This window comes from Sparus aurata, chromosome 8, assembly GCF_900880675.1.
Source record: "Sparus aurata chromosome 8, fSpaAur1.1, whole genome shotgun sequence".
Taxonomy (NCBI): domain Eukaryota; kingdom Metazoa; phylum Chordata; class Actinopteri; order Spariformes; family Sparidae; genus Sparus; species Sparus aurata.
This window is the reverse complement of record NC_044194.1, coordinates 36,821,376-36,833,975: the sequence shown is the minus strand read 5'-3', so window position 1 is coordinate 36,833,975 and position 12,600 is coordinate 36,821,376. Positions and strand designations below refer to the sequence as shown.

Here is a 12,600-nt window from a genome sequence, read left to right as displayed (position 1 = left end):
ACCGGGCTGCCGACTGAGGGACACTGGCTAGTGTCGGTCTGGGTGTCAGCCACACCATCAGCGGAGCAAACCTGGCAAGTGCTGGCTAGGCCGCTGACAGTGGAGCTGGGGCTCCAGAGCCAGACTTCAGGGAGCCAGAACGCGGCCGAGAACGTCGCTTACTTGGTGGGGGCACTTTGTAGGCCAGGCGGGTTCCGCAAAAAGGGGAAACTGAGGGTTTGTCCAGGATTGCGACTGAGGCATGGGCTGGTAGCTGGGCTGTAGCTGAGGCTGGAGCCGAGGCATGGGCTTGGGCTGGTAGCTTGGCTGTGGCTAAGGCATGGGCTGGTAGCTGGGCTGTGGCTGAGGCATGGGCTGAGGTGTGGGTTTGGACTGTGGCCTGAAGAAAAGGTGGCTAGTAGCAATTTGACGAGCCCTGCTAGCAGGATTGGTCATAATGTCCTGATACCATTTAATTATCTCCAGGCCAGTACCCGCTGGGTCCATTTTTCTTAGTCTGTTCATTCTGTCATGCTGAGGTTCAAGGGGAAAAAACTAAAAGGATATGAGTTGGACCCAAATGCAGTTATTCACGGGACAAGGATATGTGGGAAACAAAAAGTGAGTTTTATTCTCAAGCTGAACCAGGTACCAAAAACAGACAAAAGGGGACGAAAGACAAAGTAGCGACAAAACAGCAATTCAACAAAGTGCAAAGAAAAAGGGCAAAGTACAAATTAAAACCAAAGTTCAAATCAATATGGAAAATGCAAAAATCCAAAACATACCAAACATGAGACGAGGCACAGGGAGAACATCAGGCAGGAACATGAGCAGACGTAGACAGTGGGATGAGCAGACCCAACATAAGCAATGAACGGACAAGGAGTGCAGGCAAGACACAGACTAAATACACAGACACTAATGACAAGATGAGGAACAGGTGAGGAGAGAGAGGAGGGAGGAGGCCAGGTGAGATAACGAGGGGGAGGAGCACAGAGGAGAAAACATGGAGGGAACAATACTACAGACAGAGGGAGACAGAGGGAAGAACACAAGAGACACTTAAAGGACATAGTGGGGCATGGAAAATCAAAACGTAAGACACAACAAGACACGATACAAAGACATGGAAATCAAATACAAGAAACTACAAGACAAAACCAGACACAAGAACACGACACAAAGAACAATAATCCAGAGTTATGACAGTTACTATGTATTTTGAAATAAATTCTTTCAGTAATCTAGAGAATCATAGAAACCAACAGATAGAGATATAGTATATGTCCTTTGTGTGTTAATAGTCATAGATAACCAAATCATCTTCTGCCACTGGGAAACTATTCCTCACTAGTGGATATTTGACTTCAATAACACTGACTTCATATGGTTCGTTCAGAACTCAGTTTAGCTAATTTAGTCCATATTGCCATATCTTGTTATTTGGATATACAGTACATGTAATGATTTATTACTAGGCGGTGTGACATAAAACCTGTTTTTCTCCATAGCTCTGGTAGGCATGTACCACTACTCTTTCTTTCAATGGTCTTTTTATTATTGACAAAGCATGAATAAGACAATCACTGCACAGGAAGATCATTTTTGATTTTTTGTCCAACATCCACCCACGACACAACATAAACCGAACATGGACATACTCATACAGGGCATGTACCACTACTCAAAAGTGTGCCTGTAAGCAGTTAGCACACATGTTTTTATCACACATCAACGATATCTTTTTCAGGGAGCCACAAGTTACATTTCTTTGGCCATCCCAGCCATTTAACAAGGACCATGTTATACGACCTAATTTCTTTCTGGACAATATTTTTTCTATCTTAAAAGTTTTGTTTATATCAATAATGGCCTTGGGATCCTCCCGGAAGAGCTGGAGGCAGTGTCCAAGGAGAGGGAAGTCTGGGTGTCCCTGCTCAGGCAGCTGCCCCCGCGACCTGGCCCCGGATAAGCGGAAGAAAATGGATGAATGGATGGATGGATCAATAATTGGTAGTTGTAGCTCTGCCTCATAGAATGTACCTTTCCCGGACTCACCCGCACAATCTATTATTCTGTAAACAGGCGGATCTCTAAATAAATTGTTAAGACCGTTTTCTCGTTGTCTTTACTTGTTCATGTGTTGCCGTTGTTTTTAGGGGATGCTGACAACCGACCTATCCAGTCATTGACGTATGAGGATGTATTGACATGTTTAATTCTTTACCTCCAGTACCCTGAAAGACAGTGGATTGTAGAACACCAGATGTCATCAATAATACTTTTATTTTGATTTAAAAAACATGTTACCAAAGGACTGTAGTTGAGCATTTACAATGTTTACAATTAAGTCGCACCGTCCTTATAAATAAATAAATGAAATGAACCTGTTCAGCATTTCAATTATATTTTTAAAGCTTAATCTAATAGTAAATAAATGTACCTTAATAATCCCAAATCAGACAAACCACTGTGATGACAAAAAAACTGAACACAGAGGAAGAAATAAATAAAATAACTAGTTTTAACATGTTTTACATTGATTCAAATATACAGTTTGTTCAATAAATTCCATTGATATTTCTAAAGAACAGAAATTACTTCTCACAAGCTTTTAAAATATTTATACTATATATTGCTGGAACTGTCAATGCACATTTCCTCTGAATGTTGGATGCTCAACAGTTTTAAACTAAAACCACTAGAACAGCAACATTGCTCTTGATAAAAATGTACCACTTAAAATGATATACCTCTGAACTCAACTATATGTCGATCTGGTATTAACAATAAAACAATGATATCAGAAATTCACTTCCACTCAGTAGAACTACAATTTGGACCCGAGTTTCATATTCACCAGTAAACTTTTGAAGAACATGTTGATGTAGAACATTACACTTTTAGCAGAACATTATATGTAGATGTAGAACATTACACAAACATCAATAATGTCTATACCTTTCCAAACCCCACTGTATGAATTCAGATATCCCTGTTGGGCCAACTCAAACACAGCTATTTCCTTGGATTCTAACCAGTTAATGTTTTGAAGTATGAGGTATCTCCACAGTGTGACTTTAGTGGGCCTTGTTCTGAAAGATGGCCACGACAATCTGTGTAAGGCAGTGTCCAAACTCATCCAGGACCATATGCTCAGCCTGGCTAGGGCTCTGGGCCTCCCTCTCAGCCTCCTTGGCTCTGGCCAGCTGACAGCCACACACAGCCTCCACCACAGCAGGGCTTATCACTGATACGGGAGATCTGAACACATACAAAGACACACAATCACAGGGGTAGGGACATTCCTCTCGTGCTAATGTTACACTGTCACCTGCATCCCAAACCTCTTGCTTTTCTTTGAAATTCAAATCAGATTTACTAAACTCTCTCAATTTGACAATCTGGCAAAGTTTCATTCACAAAAAAATACTCCTCCAGCCTGTGGCTGTTTGGGATCAGAAGTTTTTAATGGAAAGGTCATTCACACCAAATCAATCATGGACCTTCTTAAAATAAACATGTAAAATCTTCTTCAACTGGGTTCAGGAAATGTGCATGTTACAGTTTGTAATGGCTTGGTTTGCTGCAGACTATATGATGTTGAATTTTTTCCCTCCATGTCTAAACAAAATATGAATATTTACTGCTGGGCTCAATAAACATCACAAGTCTTTCAAACTTTTATCAACTAATTTCTGACATTGTCTGACAAGAAATCTGGGTTAATTCCACAAAAACAGTGAGATCATTAAGCCTTCTAATATAATAATTCAGGACAATCCTATTAAGTTTACGTGCATAGACAAGTCTTACTATTACAGCTGTCATGTTGACTGCTTTAATATAGCAGCCGCAACAACGTAGTATGGGGGTCACACTTAACCTACTCACTTGTTGCCATTGACAAACTTCTCTTTGACGCCCATTTCTGAGCTGTTGAGAAAGTTGCTACATCCAACACATTTACAGCTGGAGGTACACTTGATGTTAGCCTGCAGACACAAAAAAGTACAAAGTGTCTTAAATAGTCAATTTTATATAAACAATTGCATGTGACTTGTGGAGAGAAATTAGTCAAATTTCTCTTTTGACCCCACACTGCCAAAAAGGTGGACAACAAAATAAATATAAACATGTGTAAAGAGGACTGAAAGGAATAAAATGTACAGTCAAAAGTTGGCTGTGAATTAAAGGTCAATCAGTAGACGTTATACTGTAATAGTGATAAATATGAATAATAAGTAAAACTAAATGTATTATCATTAGCCAATTAGCAACTGACCCAAGAATTGTGTGATTTGGGCTGATAAATTACTTGCCTCATGTTGTGAAATGTATATTATTGGCTACTTAGCACAAAGTGCAATCATGCTGTGTTCCTATGAAATTGCAAAAGATACACCAGTGACAACATGTCCGGCTTTACCCATGTGCAGCAATTTGATGTCATGAGAAACCAGTGTGCTTTTCTTTTATTCTTCTGTGGTTATAAGTGAATCACAACATACTTTATAAGTACATACACCACCTACTGTAATGGACTGTGTAGATGTTGTGCTTTTCAAAAGAATGAAAGCAATCTACACCCTCTCTACTAGATTCCACCAAATCCTACATTTACTGGACATTAAGAACACCTGGTTGCCTGATCATGAGATACAAAACAAAAATAAAATAGGTATGAATCTTGAACAATAGGGGTGTCACGATTCTCCAAATCTATGATTCAATTGAACCTTTGATTTTAATGTCCAGTTGATTCAATTTAAATTTTCATTTTCAGCACTGAAGCGATGCTACAGATTGATTTAGACTTCTGTGCACTGACACCTGTCATTTACATCTTTTATGAGGTGCACCTGAATGCACCATGAAGTCCCTCTGCGTGTGTCAATCAAGCAGAGGAGAGAAGCATGGATACTTCTATGGATATAAATGACACCAAAACATGGTAGAGACATTCAGCAGAGTTTTTTATTAGCTAAATGACTTTCGGTACAAACTTTCGGTGTGGCGGAGAGTTTTGCAAGATTTACCTGCCAAAAAGGAAATTATGCCCACATTCAGTGCTTGGATGACTCTGTTTTTGACACAGACACATTCTTACCATCACATGTACAGTAACTGTAAGAACTGTGTACTCGAGAAAATGAGACACATTATGTATCTGTGACTAAGAAGCTGACTGCCAAGTCTCCGGTGTAATGTGCTTGAACTCAGCCCTAAAACAGAATACTCTCCCTTCTCTGTCTAGCAGTTAACATTGCCACAATGTCAACGACAGAGAAAAAAGCCACATTACAACCACATTCATTAGTGGACAGGATGACTACAAATTATCTGAAGCTATACTATGTATTCAACATCACAAAGAATTTAATTATCAATAGGAAAGACTTGCAGAACTGGAAGTAATGCTTGGTGGATTGTGGATACAGCAATCTGAAGTCGACTGTCGAAACTAAATGCTCATTTGGATCAATTTTCGATTTCACATCGAAATTGTGACACCCCTAATGAATAAGTAGTATAAATATACCTAAATGTTCAGTTTGTGTGTGTGCGTGTGTGTGTGTGTGTGAGAGAGAACCTCATAGCACTCGCAGTAGTTCTTAAGGCAGCCAGAGCGTTTACAGTTGCAGCCTTTGTTGTGCCAACCTTTAACCCCTCCAGACTTCCCACCAGCAGCCTTAGACCTGAAGGCATCTGGGTTACGACCTAAACATGACTACAGTGACAACACCAGCAATTATTACATGAAGAGAAACAGGGTAATGACTTATTTAATGGTTAACATCAGTCAATCATTAATTAACATGTATGTGGCTAATCAGCTTTTAAATACATAAGCAGAATTCTTTTCATCACAATCTTGACAAAAGCCAAATAAGAAATATAACAAAGATTTACTGACATGGTCTCATGTATAGAAAGAGATATTAGCCTCCAGCACTATTGTCTGCACAGCTGTGTCCACAACTGGGCCACTCCAGGTAGACTTGACGTACAAATCTTAGACATCTTTGTGATTTATTAGCCTGTAACACATACCAGTATGACTCCTTAAACTAACTCTGCTGTTTGTGCTTTGTCAAATGCAGAAATACTCCTCCAAAGCTGCTCTATTTACAGTGGGGGTCAAAAGTCTACATCCACTTGTAAGGAAATGTATACCACAGCAGTCTTGAGTACCAATGATTTCTACAGCTCTCATTGTTCTGTGATGTAATGAGAGGAACATATACTACTTTGTCCCAAAAAACATTCATGAAGTTTGGTTCAATCATGAATCTATTGTAGGTCTTCTGGAAATATGACCAAATCTGATGGATCAAAATTATACAATAATTCTAATATTTGGTTAACTGTCTCTTGGCCATTTTCACCTCAATTAGGTGCTTTTGATTGTATTACCGCCTTTGGCGCGCAGATCCCTCTTACAGGCATTACAGGTGGCGATTTCTGAGGTGTCGTCCTTCTTTGTGAAATGCAGCCAGACTTTGGATCGTTTTTGCCAGGACGACATTTCTCCACAGTGCATTGCATGTAGCAGCTCAGCTCACCTCTGCTCTGCGGCAGCTTGTGTGTGTGATGTCATCGCAAATTTGCGAGTAGGGTACGTTTGTTTACAGTGGCGGCACAGCCCGGGAAAAATCGATAGCGGAATCGTAAAGGGTTTTTGTTAGCGATTCCAAAGAATCATTTGACTCAGAACTGGTTCCCAAACGAAACCGGTTAACAATGCGCATCCCCACCATTGATGTTGCAAAACATAGAAGAGTCGTGACTTCGCCTTTGACCTCTTTTGGCTGTTGTCCAAATAGTGGTTCCAACCAAGTATCAAAATGAAGTGTTGAAGTGTTCTCATGACCAGACAGGGCATTTGGGAGTCAAGAAAACTTACTGTCACATTTTGCGTTACTACTTTTGGCCTCGTCTTAAGCGTGATGTTGCAGCTTACATTAAGACTTGCCACAAATGTCAAGTAACGGGCAAGCCAAAGTCTATTAAGCCGGCCTCACTATGTCCAATCCCTGCAGTGGACAACCCGTTTGAACATTTAATAATCGATAGTGTTGGACCATATACGGTAGTGCGACAGCTGTCTGAACAAAACTATCTCACTGAGATTCCAGATCGCAGGAAAAAGAAGCCAGCTTTGCCACATAAGCTTTATGAAACCATATTATGTGTGTACTGTTGTGGCTTCCCTGACTGACTTGCTGAAGGCTAAATCAACATTAATTTGGTCTGCCTCATGCCAGGAAGCTTTTTGTAAGGTTAAAGCTTTGTTGTGTTCTGCTCTAGTTTTGGTAGCTCCCCAACTGGATCAGCCCTTCAAACTACACCAGACACACATATAGGACTACATACAAGCTGTAGGCAGCAGAGAAACCCCTCCTTGCAGATCATCACACATGTCTATAGTCCTTTTAACTTCACTGTTGCAGAATCATGCTTATCCAGCAACACATAAAAGCTATGCATTATAAATTCCTGAGGTTATTTCAAAGATCAGAACTCTGTGTGTGATTAGAAAAAAGTTGAGGAGGTGCAGGATTGACCTGCGCAGTGAAATGTATTTCTGAACAGCCCTTTCCACACCATCTGTTGAGCAGTGCTATACGCAAATTGCCAAGAAAAATGCATAGCAGTGCAGCTCCATGACTTGCACTGAAGAGTTGAGAATGTTTAAACTTTTATGCGAGTCCAGAAACTGCTAGAGAAACACGACATGCAGAATCTCGTGTCCATCTATATTTTTTCAGGCAGAAATCTGGGAAGAAGCAATTGTGGGATGAGAGAAAGAAAACACTACATATGACTTAACAGTTTATATTTAAATTGTCTTGGCAAAATATTGTATACCTCACACAATATAAGTTTATTTAATTTGCCGTTAATTTATCCATTTATTTGGCATACTTCCCACCTAACAGACAATTACATACAATACCAGAAAAATGCCAGCATATACCTGCTAATGTTAATCTTGCTTTGTAGGTGTGATTTGCTCAAACAACTCTGTCGAGGTTGCCACTATTTATATGCTATATTAAATGTATATACAGTACAAATGAAACATTAAAGCAATGCTAGCTCTGTTATAATTCTTTTTGACTATTCTTCCAGAAAATAACAAGAAGATTTAAAAACAGTATCATTAAAGTACCAGATCAATATGTAGTATTGGACAGTTAAATACAGTTCAGATCTAACTGATACCCATATCTACTCATCAGTGTCAAAAAAACAAAACCATGTGTTTGAGACAAACAACAAAAAGTGAGATAGAACATGTCTTCCCTTTGGTGTTCCAGTAAGAGTGCTAATGAATCAGATCCACTAATAACTGAGACCCATCACCCTGGCTGAAGCACCAATTAGACATGATCAATGCCAACAGCCCTACTCACCATGACTTACTGTCTACTGCTGCTCAAAAATCAGCAGTGATCAACAGTCGATGTTGTTTCAGCTGTTACTAACTGATTAGCAGTTAGCTCACGCAGCAGTAAGCCATTCAGTACCATCCCATAGCTGGATGATGATCATAAAGATCACCAGTATTGGTCACTATCAGCACCCTGATTGCACAGTGCAAGCAGTTCAATGTCCTTATCTTGTCTTTTTCAGTACTTGTCATCATATATGATAATTATTGTGTTACTAACAAATTAATACTACTAATTTATTTAACCTCAAACTTTTTGCACTGCAGTACTTTCACACAGAATGTTTCATTTTGTGAGAGACAATGACTTGGTGAGTCAATCATTCATCCAATTACCATTATAATCATTCACTGACTGTGTACATTCCACTTGATTTATCTCTTATTACAATAACGACGTCCATATAATTGTTTTTCTATTATTAGTAGGTGTGTAGTATTACTTTTTCTAATGGTGTCAGTAGTCCGTTTAACTTATGGCATCCTACAGAGTAGCCTACAAACATTTCCGAATAGTCATTTGATTATGGTGCAATTTGGCTAAATTTAGAGTGAATAGACCTGATTTACTGACAGATCCAGGATGAAGGCCATGTTAATTATCTTGGATTTAAGGCTGCTCCAGGCATTTGTTGGATCACATGTGAATGATATGGATGAAAAAGGACTCAGCTGGCCAAAGAGGAAAAATCAGAGACTGTTGTGCCCACATCTTTACAGAGACCTGTCTCCACCTGCATCAGGCTATATACATATATACATATATATATATATATATATATATATATATATATATATATATATATATATAGATATAGATATATATATATACATATATATATATGTGTGTGTGTGTGTGTGTGTGTGTGTGTGTGTGTGTGTGTGTGTATGTGAGAATAATTAAAGATGTAATGATGTGATATGTCCAAACTGACAATAAAGTCCATTTGTATAGACAAGTTATGCAACTGATTATCAGTTATAATATATAAGATAATATAATTAGGGCCGGGACTCGATTAAAAAAATTAATCGAATTAATCAGAGGCTTTGTAATTAATTAATCGAAATTAATCGCATTTTAATTGCATATAAATATTTGACCTGAGAACAGTGAGAAGCAATTTTTTTTCACATGGATTTTAGTATACCATTGAATAATGACTGAATACAGAAGCTTAAGCAACAAAACACTGTTTTTTGTTTTTTTTCATAGTTTATAGTTGTAGTTTTCATTAAGGTTCTCTAGTCTTCTAGTTTCAGCTTTATAATTTATATTTGATATTTGAGTAAGTCTATTTAGTTATTGTATATAATTCAGCCTTTTATTGTATTTGTTTCTTTTACCTACCTCATTGTTTTTGGATTTTGATTTATGTCAAGTGGCTGTAACACTTTAATTTCCCTTTGAGATTAATAAAGTAGTCTATCCATCAACCAGTGTCTCATATAACTGGCAGTTTCAAAAGTGGTATTTTTATTAAGCCCACTCTGTAGTAGTAGCTATATCTACATACATTTTAAGCTAATCATTTTGACTAATCACCATACTTTGGTTTTGTAGAAATTGCATTTTTGCTGTATCCTGTGCTGGTTAAAAATTACAAAAGTAACAATTCAGAGTAATGTTTCTCTGTTACTGTATTTGTTTATAATCCAAGTTTGTCTTTTGCATCCCTCGGGATCAACTCGTCTCCGTCCTCCTCACCCTCTGCCATCTTTCCATCAAGTAACGTAATTCACTCAAGCTAACCTGTCTGTGCAGCAGACACGTTGTTAGTCCGTGGTGTCACCGTGCTACAAGTGCTTCTGTTGGCTCCACATACACGGCCATGTGTGGCGGTGGCATCACCGACTTATCCTTTCATTTCAGACCGTGACAGAAAGCTCCGCTGCGCTGAACTTCAGAGGCGTTCATAAAAATGTAGCTTGTGTGGGCGCTACCGCGCTACTTGGCCAATAAAAGAGCAAAGCTACTGAAAAGCTATTTCATTCAGAAAGTAGCGACGCTACCACCACGCCGCTACTTGTAGCGACGTTACTGCCCAATACTGCATGAACGCTATGCATGAACGTTAGTTGGTGCTCCAGTATAATCGGTACCCCTGAAACTCATCCAGTGAGAAACGTTCCGTGGTGCAAAAATTAGTGCGATTAAAATGCGTTAATTTTTTTAACGCGTTATTTTTTGTGTAATTAATTAATCGTAATTAACGCATTAAAGTCCCGGCCCTAAATATAATATAAAGATATAAGTGCCTTCCTCTCTTATAGCCTCACTACAATTAACCAGGAAAGAGGACGTAACTCAAAGATAAATGACAACCAATAAATAAAATATGCTACAGACACCGCAGCAAGTGAAAAAAGCAAATAAATAAGAACAAGAAGTAATAAAATATGAAAATATATAACTTAAAACATCACCAAAGTAGATAGCATAGAGATGTATAAAGCATATAAAATCCACAGTGGTGCACATACACAGCTACATTGCATCGCAGTGGATGTACTAATCTGTCTGAATGGCTCTTGTTTTTGCCTGGGAACACACCTGTTAGGCATGAAAATTTTGGGTGCATTTGATTTGTGTCACTTAACGTTCTTTTCCAGGTGGTGCATTAAATCACTGATTGATAAAAGTGGATGTAGCCTTTTTCCTTTGTTACTACTAGGGTACAATAATGCTAACCTTAACCCATAATGATGTCAACTTCAATATTAGAGCTTTAGTGTTTTACTCTTAATGGATGTGACCTAAAAAAGTACAACAGATTTTGTTTTTTTTTGACATTTTGTAAGAGTAGCAAGAGTAAATGTAATCTGTTACTCCCAACCCTGTTTATTAGTGGCTTCATTAACATGACCTTTTAAAGGCTCACTGTGAAGCACATAAAAAAATGGTTTATCTATTTTTGAAGCTATACCAGTACATGGTTACCAAAAGCATTGCAAACCTCAATTGCCTTTTGACGCTTCATTTCATGCTCTGCATTGTTGTGACAGTTAGAACAGTCGCAGTTGCTGCACATCACTCCATAAGCAAAACACTCACAGTAGCTGAAAGAGAATAAAATACATATTAACCTTAAACAATTGATTTGAAAGATGTAAAGTGTGTGTTTGCACTTCTTCTATTTCTCTTGTGAGTGAATTTGGGAAAAAGAGACAGAGAATTCATCGTAAACATCCCTATTACACCAACCAAATCACACCTTTTGATTAATGTAATATATATAAATATATAAAAATTTGATAGATAGATAGATAGATAGATAGATAGATAGATAGATAGATAGAAACAGGGTTCTCCCCAGAAATTTTTAGTATAGCGGCGCACCGTCAGTCGGGGGGGAGGACGCTCGCCACCGTCAGTGGGGGGGCGGATGGACGGACGCTCGCTCGCTCGATCATCGCCGTCAGCCGGGGGACGGACGGACGGACACTCGTCACCATCAACCGCGGCAGCCCACAAACACCCGCTATAAAGCAGCTAACATTGTTGAGTATAGCGGCGCTGACCTAGCGGTATAGCGGCGCAGCGGCGCTGTTCCACCGTCTGGGGAGAACCCTGAGATAGATAGATAGATAGATAGATAGATATTTAAAAATCTCTACAATACAAATGTTTCTATTAAAATCTGTTATCTCTCAAAACTGTCAATAGCTATTTTCACTTGTCTCAACACCTATCCAATGGCCTGTAAATGGCATTTCAATTAGGCGTGACCAGTGAACATAGCAGCTTACAACAAGTCTTCTTAGAAATGTCTGTCATAGTTTCTTATCCTCTGTGTGTGTCTGATAAAACAGAGCCACACATTTTACATCTGCACTCATATGTTAAATATTATACACAGATGGAGAGTAGAACAAGCCCTCAGGAAGAACGCCTGGTTTTGTAGTGGGAAACCGTGTCATAACATTGTCATGTGATGCACTGTGGCCCAAAAAGACTTTTTCCACCGTTTGCTAACATTTGCTTCAATTATTTTATCCCCATTCAAAATGCTAAACCGGAAGTCTCTAGGGCGCATTTATGGGCCCTACAACATGGATAACTGAAGTCAAGCTGTATTGGTTTCAAGCGCCACTTAACAGCTTTCATAGGAATGAATGGGACTTTGTTTCCAATGTTGTATCAAAGTTTTAATGATGAT

General features: G+C 38.8%; 1 protein-coding gene across 5 annotated transcripts in view; it reads right to left on the bottom strand.

The window, feature by feature from the left end:
• Positions 1-2,249: 2,249 nt before the first annotated feature.
• tesmin (testis expressed metallothionein like protein) overlaps positions 2,250-12,600 on the bottom strand; it is a 31,214-nt gene continuing 20,863 nt past the window's right edge. For all 5 annotated transcript variants that reach the window (XM_030426808.1, XM_030426809.1, XM_030426812.1 and 2 more), the window contains 4 exons: positions 11,398-11,500; positions 5,576-5,713; positions 3,877-3,977; positions 2,250-3,246 (listed from right to left, as the gene is read on the bottom strand). In XM_030426808.1, the coding sequence (XP_030282668.1) occupies positions 3,063-3,246; positions 3,877-3,977; positions 5,576-5,713; positions 11,398-11,500 (526 nt within the window). In that variant the 3' untranslated portion in view covers positions 2,250-3,062. The remainder of the gene's footprint in view (positions 3,247-3,876; positions 3,978-5,575; positions 5,714-11,397; positions 11,501-12,600) is intronic.